Here is a 17,250-nt window from a genome sequence, read left to right as displayed (position 1 = left end):
GCCAGCTGCGAGTTCCCAATGCTATGGACAAATCCACATTAAGCTACGCCTCCCCTGCCATGAAGGACTGTTTCCCCTTAACCAGGATCGAAACCAATTTCTTTCTTAAGTTACTTCTACCCAGGCATCGGGTCATCACAATGAGAAAAGTAAGTAATAGAGGTGGAAGTGGCACTCTCCTTACTAGTAATCCATGGGGATGCTAAAGCTCATTGTGGGTCCATTTGAATACAATTTCTGGCCAAACACATGCCAGCTGAATGTGTTTTAAGCACTAATACACAACATGGAGAATACAACTATTAAAGTGCACTGTAATTACCGCCAACAAAAGAATTCATTTCAGTTGTCCATGCCAAATAAATAGTAAAATTAAGGGGAAAATGTTATTTTCTTTGACTATAGCAACCATTTTAATATCTATGTAGTCCATAATATTCTTCATTAGTGTGCAATCAGTTTTCCCTGACTAGCCATGAAGAGCCGCTAGGGCTTAACTTTGTAGTAGGAGAGTCTATTGTTTACAATTAACACCAAAAGTATTAAGTTGCCTAACTAGAATTACTAGTTCTGGACACTAAAGATTATTATTCCTAGCCTTTTTTTTCCTTCCTAATTGGAAAAAAACAAAATTGAATGTGCATATTCACTGAGATGAAGCAATAAAACTTTTCCTAATTAACAGAAAGTACCTCTTCCCTTTATGATCAATAATCATTGTGAATACTGTGTGCTATGAAAATAAATTTATAAAACCATGTTTCCATGGTAACCACCAGGCAGAGAAACCTCTTTATTCTTTGATATGTTATATCTTTGTTTTAAAAGAAATATTTAAGCTCAAACTAAACTGAGCAACCTGCTTTAAAACACCATAATAAAGATTTTAAAAAAATATTTCTTTTTTATTTGTATGAGTGTTTGCCTGTATGTATGTATGTATGTATGTATGTATACCATGTGCCTATGGAAGCCAGAAGAAGGCATCAGATTCCTCTCAATCTGGGGTTACAGAAGACTGTGAGCTGCCATGTGGGTGCTAGCTACCCAAACCAGGTCCTATGCAAGAGCAGTGGATGCTCCTAACCACTAAGCCACCTCCCCACCCCTACAATAAAGATTGGATAAATATTTAATGATATCTGACTGTGAGCAAGACATCCACATTAACTGCATAAATGTTCTAGTTACCTTTCCAAGTTATCCATTGGCTACTTAGGATGAGAAGGTCATCAGAGAGAAAATATAGTATCTATTTTGCAATTTTTAGCTCTGAGAGCCTACACACACACATACACACACACACACACACACACACACACGTATGTATGTATGTATGTATGCATATTTATTCATTTCCAGGGCATGTAATCTTGAAAAGGGAAATGTTCATACTGCTTTTTAAAAGTCAACTTGAAAACAATAAGGTTCAACAAGTGGACCCATTACAGTGCAGAACCCATAAACTGCCGGTAAAGCAAGAGTAAAGAGAACTGATGACCCAGGCACCCCACCCCACCCACCCCACCCAGCGATGGGCTTCTACAGAAGCCAAACCTTTGCACTAGTACAGCAGAAAATGGGAGAGAGAAAAAAGAAGAAGAAAACTTGCTACTTCTCCAAATTAACTTCCTCTAAACTCAAGTTGCTTTTCGTAGTCAATTTTTTTCTTGCTGGGAATAACATTATCTTTCATTCTTCTTCCCTCCTTCCATGCCCAAATCTCTACATCAACTATAACCCCCAAATCGACTGAATCCCCCACAAAAATCCAGTGGCCCCTTCACACACTTCCCTGATTCCCCTGGGCATGCTCTCTTCCAAACTTCAGTAACAGTCCCCAACCATCCAAGTGTCCCATGTCTCTTTCTGCACCAGGTTATACTTATTTCCTCCCAAGTAACCTGGTCGACACTAGGTGTTAACCCTCGTCTAGTTCAGCACTCTAGCCTCTACATAATAAAGATAGTGCCCTATGCAAAAACAGATGTTCAATAGCTCAAGAAGACTTTAAGTTTCTAGCTGACTCCTCCTCCCCCTGCCAACCCTGCCTCTTTCCAGTTCCTACAGCCCAAAGATATTCACAGCCAAAGTTTCAGTAGTTTAGTAGATAATTCTGGGTGAACCAAGGGCCTTGTGCAGTTAACCGAATTTTCAGTACTGAACAGCAGACCCAACCCATAGTAACATATTTCAATCAGATGAATATTAAAATGCATAGTACTCTCCTGTTATATATTTTTAAAAATTTGGAGAGTGAATAAAACTACCAACAATTACAGTCGATTGTGGTAGTACATGCCTGCAATCTTAGTGTTCAGGTGGCTTAAACAGGAGAATCACAAGTTGAGGGCCAATCTGAGCATGATCTTATCTCTAAAACACATATATACAGACATACTTACACACACACACACACACACACACACACACACACACACACACATGCATACATGCATAAATCTACCAACAGTCCTAACACCTACATAGGTCAAATCTCTGGACTCAGAAATTTGTGTAAAAATCTTGTGGATAAAATGCTTGATGTCTAAATATGAGGACCCAAGTTTGGATCCCCAGCACCTGGATGGAGAGTAGATATGGCAAATCAATTCCAAATGAATCAAACATTTCAATGTTAGACCTGAAACTTGTAGAAGAAAGAATATGGAGTATACTTTAGTATATAAGCTTGGGAAAGGACATTCTGAAAAGGACCCCAGTTATCTAGAAAATATGACCACTAATCAACAATAAGGCTTCATAAAATTAAAAGGCTGCCCTACGAAAGAAACTGTTACTTAACTGAAGAAACAGCCTACAGAATGGGAATGCCAGCTACACATCTGGTGGAGGGTTAGTATACACAATATACGAAGAGTTCAAAAAGTTAAACAAAAAAACAAACAAACAAAAAGTGGGCTATGGAATGAAATGGAATTTTCAGGAGAAGGAATACAAATGGCTAGGAAATGTTTTTAAAAGTGCTTACCATCCTTAACCGTCAGAAATTCAAGTTGAAACTTCTTTGAGGATAAGATTTAAAAAAAAGACAAGAAATGCTGACAGTGATTGGGGAACCATTGTGCACTATTTGTGGAAATGAAAAATGGTGCAGGCCCTTGGAAATCAGTAAGAAGAGCCCTCAAAAAGCTAAGATTATATCAATCATATGACCCAGTTAAATCATCCCTGGACATGCACTCAAAGGACTCTATTTCCTACTACAGAGACACATATCCATCTATTTTCATAGCTGCTTTATTCACAATTGCTAGGACAAGAAAACAGCCTAAATAGCCTAAATGATGAAGTAGATGATGAAAATGTGGTACCTAAACACAACGGAATTTCATTTGGCTATAAAGAAAACCTCAATTATAAAATTTGCAGGTAAGTGGACTGAGCTAGGAAACATTATAGTGAGTTAGAGAACCCAGACCCAGAAAGACAAACATTGCATGTTCTCACTTATATATGGATCCTACTACTGAATATTTAGAATAGTGTATTTCATTTGGAATTTCTGTAGAATCCAAGAATCTAAAAAGGATCATTGGTAGGGGTGGGGAAAGAGAGGAAAGTCTTAAGGGAGAATAATAGAACAGATGTGACGTAAAGGGAAAAATGATTTAAGAGTAGAGTAGGATGAGCAAGTAGGATGGAGAAGTAGGTAGGGAGAGATAACACTAAAGGCTGTTTTAAAAGCCCATATGGCAACTTCCTATTTTATAAGCTTCCTAAACACACACACACACACACACACACACACACACACACACACACACACACACTTATATGACAGAGATTAATTGGAGGTACCCTACACAGGGGATAATGCTACTCAAGGAAGTTCACCAAACAAAAAGCCCAGTGTCAGGTGTGAGACATCGCCTCTCAAATTGGTTGCTCAGCTGGGCTGGAGAGATGGCTCAGCGGCTAAGAGCACTGGCTGCTCTTCCAGAGCATCCAGGTTCAATGACCAGCACCCACATGGAAGCTCACAACTGTCTGTAACCCTACTTCCGGGGAATCAAAACACCCACATATAGACATACAAGCAGGCAAAAGTCCAATGCACATAAATAAAACATGATCTTTTAGCTGGGTGGTGGTGAATCCCAGCACTTGGGAGGCAGAGGCAGGAAGGATCTCTGTGAGTTTGAGGCCAGCTTGGTCTACAGAGCGAGTTCCAGGACAGGCTCCAAAGCTACACAGAGAAACCCTGTCTCAAAAACAAACAAACAAACAATTGTTATTTATTTTATCCTATAGACCACACCCCCAAAAGTACAGGCTAGGGCCACTGTTGTTAGCTTCCCACCAAAACTTGGGTTTAAGTCTGCATTGCCGAAGACACCGCATGTCTTGGCCACAAGACATGGGGAAATCAAGCTGGCACTGACCAGGAAGTTTTCTTTTTACTGGCTAGCTTTCACAGTACCAGAAGGTGGTATGCAGGCTGCTAGGCAAGAAAAAGTCACCAAGTCTTACCCAGTTGTTAACCCTGTGCTCTAAAATAACAACTGGCATGGCCAGATATGTCATAGGTACAATAGTGGCATGAATATTATAGGGTCAACCAAGCACTTCCTGACAGGATTTAAGTACCCTCCCTACCACTCCCATGCCCACCTCACAGGAGGAAATACATCCATGACACTATAAATGTGGCCGGAACCTGTGGGTGGGGAGCTCACAGGCCCCAGGGATGAACCTATTACTATTATTTTGCTAGACAGACATAGTATAAAACTCAACTCTAAATTCTTATCCCTGTACCCAGACATTAGCACCTCTCTCAGGCCTCACCAGAGAAGGTTCTTTGTGCAGTGGATGGTGGGTATTGCAGAAACTCACAAATGGTCAAAGGACAAAGAGGACATGTCTGTAGAGTGTTTATCCACAAATGGGACCTCTATGTGACACTCCTTTTCCACGAGGCTCTGGGCTCATCCCAAAAGTGGGTTATAAAGATTGTTAGAGCCAGAGGTCGTAGAGAACTGGAACGAACAGTGTCTTCTGGACCCGACAGACCACTGAGCCCATTAAGTCACAGCGCCTATGGTTGCCTGCACACTATCAGGCTAGTATCATGTTCATCAAGGGGTGAAGAGGTTCATGAGCCCCTACTGAGCAACTATTGAAAGCTGATGGCTTTGGAAGGAGAAAGTCATTCTTCTTTAAGGATGTAGCCCCTGGAATGTTGGACACATTCCAGTAAATGGCTCCATACCCATCACGGGGTGGGGGAAGGGCATCAAGTTGGGATGGGGTGGAGAGGGGGAGGGAAGGACGTGGGAAGAGTTGGGAGAATAGCGGCAGGGAGTGATTATGACCAAAATACATTGCATACGTGTATGAAATTGTTGAAAAGCTAATGAAATTATTACTTAATGAAACAAGCTGGGTGTGGTAACATATGTCCATCACTGTAGCATTGGGTGGCAGGAGCTGGAGTCAGGAGGATGTCAAGGTCTCCAGGCAAGTCAGTCTATCCAAAACACTGAACTCCAGGTTCAGTGACAGACTGTCTCAAAAGAAAAACCATAAGGTAGAGAGTCACAGAGAAAGACACTCAATGTCCACCTCTGGTGTTCACATGTGCACACAGAGGTGAGAGCATCCACATACATGCGCACACATACACATCCCAAAATATTGTCTAAGTGTCTAATTCTGAGGCCATGATAAGAATTAGCATTTTACCCGCTGGGCGGTGGTGGCGCACGCCTTTAGTCCCAGCACTCGGGAGGCAGAGGCAGGCAGATCTTTGTGAGTTCAAGGCCAGCCTGGTCTACAGAGTGAGATCCAGGAAAGGTGCAAAGCTACACAGAGAAACCCTGACTCGAAAAACCAAAAAAAAAAAAAAAAAAAAAGAATTAGCATTTTGATACTCTTGGTATGTAAATGATCATGTTTTTCTTTAAATTATAGCCATTGGCTGTTACAACATGTTCCAGAAATGTCTAAGATTTTTACATAGAGAACTGTTTAGTCAGTTAAAACAAAGTTCTCTAGGCAATACTGGTTGCTTCCTAATTGGACACATTAAAACAAAAATTTAAACTCCACTCTACCAATTTATGGATAAACTGAGTAACTATTCATAATATTTAGAAAAAACATGGAAGACAGAATCAAGCTCTACAGAAACCATATTTATGTTCATAAACATCATGTCTTCAAAGTAACTCCAAAAAATGGCTTGATATATCATCTTACATATTAAAATTACCTACAAAGGTATTAACTTGTCCTAAATTGGAACAAGTTGCCTAGTTCTCAAGAGAATTACAGTTATAATTTTTCAACGATATCCCAATAGATATCAGGATGACTGAAAGCAAGGGCAGGTGACTCGCCTTATTTTCACTATTGTGAGCATCTACAGCTCTCCATTAAGTGATACTTTTTTAAAAGCCTTACACTTGGAGCTGGCAAGGGTAGTATAAAGTTTCACTGAGGTGAGCTGCTTAATTTGAGGACTCCCAGAAGACACTGTCTGTAGAAGAGGTCTGACTTGGTTTTCAAATAATAAGTGAAACCCGATCCCTCTTGTGACCACTTGAAGTTTGTCTAGAAACAAACTTATTTATTGATAGTGGATATAGCCGGATTACACCAAATTAAAACAAGGATACTTTTTATAAATTACTCACATTGGAGACACAGGTTTTGAAGGTGACAAAGATAGAAAATAAATGTATAGGTTTCAATTATATTTGAGCTGTCCTGCAGAGCTGATAAAGATAAAAATTCCTTAGATAACACTTCTATTGTTAAAATTTTAAGCAAATTTGCCCTTTAAAACCATTTATCTTGAAAGGAATGACACTTGAAAAGGTAATACAGGTTTTCAATGTGTTTCATTAAAAACATTTTATAACTCATTCCATAGATTACTTTCTAAGTGAAAGTAAAAACATTTACATGAAGCACTTGAATATTTAACAAGCAAAAGTTTACCTTAATGATTTTAAAATTCTATACACAAAAGGAACATTTAACTTCTACTATAAAGTATATTTTTTATTTTTTTTTTTATTTTTTTTTTTTTTCGAGACAGGGTTTCTCTGTGAAGTTTTGCGCCTTTCCTGGAACTCACTTGGTAGACCAGGCTGGCCTCGAACTCACAGAGATCCGCCTGCCTCTGCCTCCCGAGTGCTGGGACTAAAGGCGTGCGCCACCACCGCCCGGCTTAAAGTATATTTTTTAATCAGGAGATATCTCTGCAAAGTATCATGCCTTCTACTCTTGGTTTATTTAAATGATATTACTATACAATTCTTAAACTTCCAGACTTCTAATTCAGAAGTAAAATTACCATATACAGGAGTACCACAGAAAACCAGCTCTGTAAGTGTGAGGATTGGGTAAACAGAAGGACCACAGGAAACCAGCTCTGTAAGTGTGAGGATTGGGTAAACAGAAATACCACAGAAAACCAGCTCTGTAAGCGTGAGGATTAAATAAACAGAAAGACCATAGAAAACCAGCTCTGTAAGTGTGAGGATTAAGTAAACAGAAGGACCACAGGAAACCAGCGCTGTAAGCGTGAGGATTGGGTCTTAAGTGTGTTTGTGCCTGACATCTGCCAGCATAACGAGGGCACATGAATCACTCAAAACAGGAAGCAGTTCAATTAAACTAGGCTAGTCACTTGTAAAGAACCGAAATAAACAAAACACTTTCTTAGAATGTTACATACTTCCAACTTGAAATACAATCAGAGGCAAGAATATGCTGTCATACACTGTTACTGAACACAGTACACTTACAAAATAATTCCTGAAACTAAAATTTTGTACAAAGAATATAATCGTACCTGGGTACCAGAAGATACAATTTTGTCCTACCAGTCCCCTGACACAATGAAAGTTAACTTTCTTTAATTATCCTAAGCAACGCCAGTCTAGGGATTAATGCAATTGCAGTGTGGTAAGCTAATACATTATTTCCAGTCTGCAGTGCACACCTGAACACCAGCTCACAACAACAAAAACAGCGTCTGACGTGATACAAGATCTGTCCAAAGCAACGAGTGCAGGGTTAAGCTGGAACTCAAGGTGGCTGTGAACTACAGCAAGTCACCTAAGGGCAGAGCTACAGTCACAGCAGTGGAGAGCACTGTCAGAAACTGTCCCAGAAGCCATCACAGATGCACTTACGGATCCTCGGAGGAATAAGATAGGAATGCCAATTCCAAACTTCTCCTGTAGGACGTCCACAGCAGAGAGCAGCTGGAATGCTTGGGGGCCAAAGTCTTGGAATGTGTCCTCTGAGTCGTTAGTGGAATAGCAATGACTCAATCTGAAGAAGAGTAATAATATACTAAGAAAACACAAGCAGAGCGTGTTCCTTTAGAAATAAAAAGATGCAACTGTGAACCATGTTAAAAATATCTCACGTGTCCAGTGCTTCCAAAACTACAAACAAAGCTTATTACACCCGAAAGCATGTTCATTATCTAAAACATGAGATATAGATCATAATACAGCTAACCCACACACAGTGCTTTCTTGTGCCCAGAAGCTAAGTTTCATGGAGGCACTCAGAAGAGGCAAACTCAAGGAAAGCAGAATTGCAGAATCCCAGCTAGGGAAGCGCCACGTGATCAATTATATAAAATATTGGACGCTAGTGTTACGTTATACCAGAAAAGGGGTTAATGAAAAAGTTTCTAACTTAAAAAATGGCTATGCAGTACTATGCTAGTTTGAAACCTAGTAATTTTAAAACACAACACTGGAGCTCATAAACTTGTCATGCTGGTACATTTAGCAGTTAAATTTCGTAGTCATCCTCCAGGTTGATGCAAAATTACATTACTGCAAACAAGAATTGTTTAGCTTGAGAACAAAAGAAATCCTTAGAGACTACCAACTATTACATTTAAATTACCAAATTCAACTACTTTCCACATCAGATGTATCTTTAAAATAGCAATAGGAATGCAGTCAATAATCCAGATAAAAACATTCTGTTTGGATTTAAAAAAGAAAAGCCCCTGTTTAGGCTTATTCGCTCGTTTACCTCCTTGGTGGGATGCTAGATGACTTTCTCTTCAAAGTATTTAAAGTTATCAAGTCCCCATAAAGTATGACCCATACTTTATCTTACCGCTTTAAATATGTTATCTTAAACATGAGATCTAAATCACAATACAGCAACCCACACAGTGCTTTCTTGTACCCAGAAGCTAAGTTTCATGGAGGCACTCAGAAGAGGCAGGCTCAAGGAAAGCAGAATTGCAGAATCCCAGCCAGGGCAGCCGCCACGTGATTGTGGTTAGCGCTAATTTCTAAAAGTTTTTAAAATTCTATACCCAACAGTGCTGCTTCAGACCTAGAGACACAACTAACTCAAAGAGGTGGCATTTGTGCTTATTTTCTTTATAGTATAATATAGTTAAACTGTGCATATCCCTACGTGCAGATTCATTGAACCCTCACCATCAAGACCCAACAAATGCACTGCTCTCCAATCCATTCATTCTCCCTGTCTTTAACCTCTGCCAGCTGCGGGTCCTCCCTACAGTTCTGTCTTTCGGAGAATATGCACCTGGAACCACACTGTAGAATGGGGTTCTTTCCTCATTTAAATGTTTCTAGAATTTGTCATTGAAGCCAGGTGGGCTAGAGAGCTTTCTTCTCAGAGGTTTTAAAGGTAAAATTCAATGCTTATAGTGGTGAGGCGAGCATTCGGCTGTGATTCACAGTGTCTGAACACTGTCAATTAGAGGACATTAAGAAACTGGTCCATGAGATCTGTATGACTGAGTTTCTGTAAACTGATTGGTTCAGAGAGTTCTCTTTGTGCCCTCTCACTATGGGGTTGCAATAAAATTCTCTTTCACTTTGATATTGGTAATCTGTGTTCCCCTCTTCTCTGTCAGTCTTGTCAAACGGGGTTTTTTTTTTTTTTTTGTTGTTGTTTTTTATTTTTACAAATAATGAACTTTGGGGTGAACCAACTTTCCTCTACTGGTCTTGTTTTCTATTTCACTGGCTTATGCAATTATTTTTATTGCCTTTTTCCTGTTGATTCTCCTCTTAGTTGCCCATTAAAGTAAAAGCTTAGTGATCTGCTTGAAACGTATACTCTTTAATGTGGCATTTAACACTACAAATTATCTTGGCAGAAGCATACTAGTTATATCCCAGTCATTTTATATTCTTATTACATGGGTTCAAAACATTTTCTGATGTGATGTACAACTTTGACTCACAAATTATTTAGAAGTACACTGATTTATTTCTAAGGGTTTGGAGATTTCCCTTTTCTTCCACTGCTGCTTCCTAGCTTGACTCCATTAAAGTAAAAAACATATTTTATCCAAATAGAGTATTTCTTCATTTGTCAGGGTTTGTTTTATGGTTCACAGGAAAATACATGTCCCTAAGCATTCCAGATGCCCTTGAAAAGAATGGGTAAAATGCTCTTAAGAAATTAATTAGAACTGGTTTGCTGGAAGTCCTCTTTATTTCCTCTGTCTCCTCATGGATTTAGTGGGGGGTTAGTTTCAGGGCTTTGGGGTGGGCCATGGTTGTCGTTGAGTCCTGCTTTTGCTTTTGTTCTTGGTATGTTAGGACACAGTCTCCTCATGGGACCTGGGGTCATCTTGAAGTCACTGGTAGGGGAGGCTGGCCTCAGATACTTGGTCTTCCTACCTGAACCCCTGAGTCCTGCGATTACAGGCATGTCCTCACTCTTGGCATCCCTTACCCATTTCTGTCCATCGATTCTATTAATGATTTGTAAGCAGGTGTTAATGTCACCAAATACTCTTGTGGGTTTCTGTCCCCCCTTTTAGTTCTGTAGGTTCTTATGTGAAATGTGCACATTCCTGATTATGTCTTCAGGGCTATATGGCTAATGCGTCGAAGAGGCTATGCTATGGGGCTCAGTTGTTTGGCCAGACAATAGTCAAGATGCCACAGCAAAAGTACTTTGTAGATGTGAATACTATTTATGATCAGATAACTCTAGATAAAGAAGTTATACTCAATAATCACCCTCTTTGAGTTCAAAGTCTTAGCAAAAACTGGTTTGTTGAACTAGGAATTCTGTTTCAACTCTGTAATATCAGCTCTTGCCTGACATAGTGTCCAGACCACTGACTTATGCTCCACGTTTTAAGACTTGCCAACAATGCACATTATCACCCCCCTTCTTCTCTGTTCTTTCCATCTCAACCCTCCTCTCCTCCTTGTGGTCTCTCCCCCCACATATGCCCTCCCCCATGCCCACGCCCTTGCCCATGCCCTCACCCTTGCTCTGTCCTTGGTACCATTTCTCTGAAGAACTCTGACACTTTCATATTGTTCCACACCATTCTTTACCTCTGATAATATGCTTTGCTCTGAAGTCTCCACTGCCAATACTAAAATAGTAACTTAAGTTTTCTTTTGATTAGCATTTTTCACAATGTTTTATATTTCATTATTTTTAACCTATCTGAATAACTGTACTGGACCTTATGGAAACCATCAGATAGTATACTTTTAAAATCCATTTTGATTATTTATGCCTTTAATGAGTACATTTAGGCCACTTATAGTTAAATACAACAATTGACTAACTAGGCCTACCATTTTATGGCTTTATTGTATAAAAGTAAACCTCTTCACATTGTTTTATTTTAAATAAAGTAACTATGCCATTTTTAAAAACTACTCACCAGCCAATAAAAATGTAATAAAACATGATTTGAGGAGAAAGAGAAACAATAGTTTCTAGAATATACATCAAGAAGAAATTTTTACCTGGGCCTGCAATTATCACAGCATTTTTCAGTCCCCATAATGTCCAAGGAGGCCTTCTGTAGTCGTTTGTCCTCAAAATGGGACAAGATGATTCTGAGGAAGAGAAAGTTTTAAATTAGAGAATAAATGTGGACATATTAAACCACCACCCAGAATGAGGTTATTACCATCACTACTGTATTTATTTGGGACAGCAATACCTCATATCAATTTATTTAAACACAAATAAACAAGTCCTAAAATTCAGTATGTATAAAGCAAATATTCTTTAAAAATACTTTTAATTAACTTTTTTAAAGCACCATCTAAAGGCCTATGCTTCTAACTGATAAAAACAAATAATACATACTGTCGCCTGCATCGATTGGAATGAAGATATTTTTCCATTTTTACCATCATCTTTAATTTATATAATCGGAACTTTTCATTGTGTATTTCAAGAAGGTGATGCCTGCCAATTGAAAATCACAGGAATATTTAAAATTATACTGTCAATTTTGTTATTTTATTTTTAATAACCCACAGAATCCCCCACTGTATTACAATAAAGAATGTTTCTATCCCCCTAGAAATGGCCTGTATTGTTCCCAGCCATGGCCCCTGACAAGAGAATTCCATCAATGACTTTGAAGTTTTCCGTTTGATTCACAGACCGCATATGCCATGGTTTCTAGTGAGCTTTCTGATACATGGATCCTGCACTTTTCTCAGGAATGTATCTTGTAAGTGATGTTTTATGAGAAAGTTAAAGCACCTATGTAAGGAATACTTAAAGAGGCTCATCATTCTAGCATGAACCTTTACCCCACTGGCTTTTCAGAGGACAGCTCAGCCCTCCAACGCTGTCCCTCCGCACTGTGGGGACACTTAAGGACAACAGTAAAGTATGAGAATTCCTCCTGTCACCGTGGGGTGACAGTGATAGCACGTTTGTTGGTATCTGTAAGTCAGCGCCGCTGCAGCTCAGCATAACTGTTGCTTTCTACCTTCCGTGACCAGATTCGTGTATTTCAAACACGAGGTGATGAAGTCTTCCAGGTGGTGTTGTACATCTTTCCAACAATCAAAACGTCTGCACGAAGTGGTTTTTAGCTATTGCAATATGAAACTCTAATTGAATATATAGTAGCTAAATGTGAATACCGAACCTCATCATTATGGACTTCACTCACTAATGTCTGCAATACCCAGCCTTCTGATTAATCAAAATATCTGTATACCATTCGCAAGGGGTTCTAGAAAGTTTGAATGTACAAATGATCCATTATTCAAAACTATGTTTTCAATGGACCATTCACAATCTATTTTTCCTCCAAATCCCCTAAACTGGAAACACTAATTCCTGTGCTACTATCTAATTTCATACTTACTAGCTCAGAGATTTAAAAAAAAAAATAAGTTTTATTTAGTTTCCTCATCCTTCTGGGATAGAATCAAGAAAACAAATGCCTATTCTCAGAACTGTATCTTAGTATATTTGGCTGGGATGAAATACATTTAAATAATCTTATCCATGTTCATTTACATGTTCATTTCATTTGAAAAAAAAAGAAACTCAATAAAATATTTATTATTTTTATTTTTCTTTTACTACTATTAAGTTAGTTAAATATAATATTTCACAAAAAAACAAATTTTAGGAGGCAGAGCCAGGCGGATCTCTGTGAGTTCGAGGCCAGCCTGGGCTACCAAGTGAGTTCCAGGAAAGGCGCAAAGCTACGCAGAGAAACCCTGTCTCGAAAAACAAACAAACAAACAAAAAAAAAAACCACAAATTGTAACAATTCTAAAATTATTAGCATTAAATCAGTTGCACATAGTCAAAGATTCATTAGATTAAGATTACTCTCTAAATTGTTCTCTTTGAAAGAAAAGACGGCAGGATCTACTGGATAGGAATAGAAAGAGAGTAAACAGAATCATCGGGACACCGCCTGTGCCCTTGCTCTGCGGTAAGCAATACAAAATCACAGAACAGGGAATATAAAATTACACAATAGTGACTGAGGGTGTGGCCTGCATACGCTTGTCTGGCATGAGTGAGGCCAAGATTTGATACCCAGCATCACAAAAATTAAACAAATAAATAAACACCAGGAAGCTAAAATCATTGCATGATCACTTAGACAAGTTTCTTTTCCTAGTCACAGAACTTTAGCATGAGATAGCCTAAAACTTTTATAAATTACAGGGACTCTTGCAGTTCAAAATCTTGATGGTACAAATTCATCCTCAATCCTTGCTCTATTCTGTTCTATCCTTCCCCTACAGTTTTCGCCCCTTTGTTACTGACACAAAGAGTAATCCTCTGCGCCCACTAACTCAGCTCTTGAGATCGGTTAACCCAAGTTAAAGTCCTACCACACTTACAATGGTTGTGCCTGCAATGAACATGTTGAGGCTTTTTTTCTTGTCAGAATTCTCTAAACATTACATAAAACTATTTACACATCATTTACTTTATAACAGATTGTATACTTAGGCTAGAGACAGAGTATACAGGGAGTACACAGCCATAAACCAATACTGTGCTGTTCTGTACAGGAGACTTGCACATGATGAGATTCTTGGTATCTGAGGGTCCTAGACCAACACCCATGTATAATAAGTGACAACTGTGGGGGTGTTCTGGCACCACCATTACTTCCTGACCAATCTTAGGAGACAAACCTCTTAGCATATCTTTTAAAACCCAAGTAAACCAGAACTGTAACTACTGATGAGCTTGCAGTAGAAAACACAGGCCTACAATGTTTCTAGCATATTAGCATAATGCACAAATAAAATAAGGTCTGGTGTTAAGCAACTGATACTTGATATATTCCAAATTTAATACTAGCTTGCATAGATGTGTTCTATCCAACTTACTTTAAATTAGTTTCAAAAAAAGGTTGATAAAGACAGAGATTCCTGGCCTGGAGGGACAGTGCAGTGGTTAAGAATGATTGCTTACAGCGGACAGAGTTCAGCGCTACATGTCACAAAGCAAAATATACTGAATATTCCTAGAAGAAAGATCTTCGATCTTACCATAAACCTTTCTACTTATCTGCTCTGACTCTCTTTAGCTGCCACTTCTTCGGGGAAGTCTGACCTGACTTCTCAAGTTGGTGAACAACACTCTCTAAGTAACTTTCTTTCATAGCACTTAACACACAACAGTTATCAAACTTATTTGGGTGGTAGCACACACCTTTGATTTCAGCATTCCAGAGGTAGAGGGATGTTTGTGAGTTCAAGGCCAGCTTGGTCTACATTCTAGACCGGCCAATGCTACAGAGTGAGACTCTGTCTTAAAACAAACAAGAACAAAGATATATTTATATGATCTTTAAAAAAACTAATAATTGACGGTTCCAAATGAAAAATGAGAATAGTGAAAAGAATACTATACATGTGTACATACACACACAGTTCTCTCATTAAGATCTACCATTCCAACCAGAGCAAGTCCTACAAGAGCAGGCACCATGTCTGCTTTTATTTACCTTTGCATCCTTAGCACCAAGTTCAGCTCTTAGAACATGGCATTCACTCAACACCCCGAAAAGTGATGAAGATGAACAATGCCTGCCTGGGGTAGGCTCAATAATCGTTTTAATAAAATGAACTAATATGTCCACTGAAGACCCTAACTTACTCATCAACCTGGAAGAACCCTTGAGAACCCCCTTATATTGGCAAGCTCACTGCTTGAACTATCCTGGTTTCTTTCCCTGGTTCCTGAAGATAAACTGGTAAATACTGCCCCTAAGATGCTGCAATTTTGTGGGAGCCCACAGAGGCTATTTAGTGAGAAATTACTCAGGGTCAGAGAATCTGAGCTTGCTTTACCCAGCACGGCTGCATAAGGAGATGATTTGGCCACAGGCGTGTTCACCAGGCATTTGGAAGGGTCTACACTTGGCTGTGTGGTGTGCTTTGATCTTGTAAGGGGGAGGTCTTTTGCCTCTCCCCTTACAATTTATAAAAAGCCTTTTGAATAAACATTCGAGGCCATTGGGTAGTGATTCAGGCTCTCCTGAAGCTATCCTGAGATTAGGTCTCTCTTTCTATCTAGTATTTTCTTATCCCTCTCTCTTATGAACCCTTCAAAAGGTGGGAGCTGGCCTCCCACACAAGTTAAAGCTGTTCTTTCAAATATAATCTGACAGAACTTAAGTGACAACTTACTTAGTATTTAAGTTAAATAGTTTCCCTTTTCTTGAATTTCAACAATGAACACGAAAACTTACTGTTTTATGAGAGCACTCTGTCAATACACTGTGACATGATTATCCATGCAAAGTCAACAAGGTAATTTTCACAGCTATGAGTAATGGCTGTGAAACTTATGAAACTAATCATGGAAACAACAGTAAAGAGAGTCGAAGAAGAAGTAAACACATCTTTTAGAATAAGCACCATCATAGCACTGGGAGAAAAAATTTAGCAAAATACCTGGGATCTCATGAGATAAAATGGGAGACATATCACCTAAGGATTTAAAGGGTGGGAACCGATCACTACTGTACAACAACAGGACAGTCTGCCATAAGACCCATGTTACATCCAAGGAGAGTCCTGATCTTGTTAGCTCCTCACACTAACCAGATACTGGTAGAACTGGATCATCTCCTCTGTGACAATACTTACCACAAATACTCTTCATGGGTGTTCTATTAGTTTCGCTCACTTTTCGCTTGTGACCCCTTTAAATATACTCACAGATCACTTGAAATTTTAGACACTTCCTCCAATACTTTATTGGAAAGGGAAAAAGAAATTTGTAAGGTGAAAGCAATAAGCATTTTTACCTAGTTAAGTTAAAGTCTGCTGGAGCCCAGAGTAAGTGACAAGAACTCTGAAGTCCATCACGGCCAGCTCTACCAATTTCCTGGTAATAGGATTCCATTTCCTTAGGAGCACCATAATGAATAACTTTGCGAATGTCAGCTTTATTAATGCCCATTCCAAAAGCTATAGTAGCTACAACACACTGAGAAGAAACAATAACACAGTGAAAATCACATTTCAACATAACTAAAACTTAAAATGATAAAACAATAGCTCGTTCACTGATGTAAAGGTGAATTCAATATAACTTCAATTCAATATAACTTCAACTTCACTTACAGACTGAAAGATTATCTATCCAAATACAAATAAAGGTTAGTGACCATAAAATATGATTTCTATTCATCTCTGTACGAAGCAAATAAAGCAGTTTCTTTGGATAACTGCAGCTATGAGAAACAGTTACTATCGTAAATAAAACTTGTATTATTATGAAGTTTCAAGTATCCTCACCTGATAGCAGAATGTCTTATTCTAAGAACTACATCATTCATGACTGAAGAGTGAAATGCAGTTAACGCTACATCTTTTTGATGGGTATAATATCAAGAAGATAAAACTGTCAAACAACCTAATATGAATGAACCTACTAAAGTAGCATTTGTATGGTTGGGAAAAAAAACTCAGAAGAATTAGTAATGAGTAC

The 17,250-nt window shown here is 38.7% G+C and overlaps 1 protein-coding gene across 4 annotated transcripts in view; it reads right to left on the bottom strand.

The window, feature by feature from the left end:
- Wrn (WRN RecQ like helicase) overlaps positions 1-17,250 on the bottom strand; it is a 118,106-nt gene that overhangs the window by 28,823 nt on the left and 72,033 nt on the right. For all 4 annotated transcript variants that reach the window (XM_015992785.3, XM_015992787.3, XM_076553533.1 and 1 more), the window contains 4 exons: positions 16,565-16,746; positions 12,118-12,219; positions 11,769-11,861; positions 8,172-8,313 (listed from right to left, as the gene is read on the bottom strand). In XM_015992785.3, the coding sequence (XP_015848271.1) occupies positions 8,172-8,313; positions 11,769-11,861; positions 12,118-12,219; positions 16,565-16,746 (519 nt within the window). The remainder of the gene's footprint in view (positions 1-8,171; positions 8,314-11,768; positions 11,862-12,117; positions 12,220-16,564; positions 16,747-17,250) is intronic.

Source organism: Peromyscus maniculatus, chromosome 17, assembly GCF_049852395.1.
Source record: "Peromyscus maniculatus bairdii isolate BWxNUB_F1_BW_parent chromosome 17, HU_Pman_BW_mat_3.1, whole genome shotgun sequence".
In the NCBI taxonomy this organism is placed as follows: Eukaryota; Metazoa; Chordata; class Mammalia; order Rodentia; family Cricetidae; genus Peromyscus; species Peromyscus maniculatus.
The sequence above is the reverse complement of the archived record's forward strand: the minus strand, read 5'-3'. Positions and strand labels throughout refer to the sequence as shown.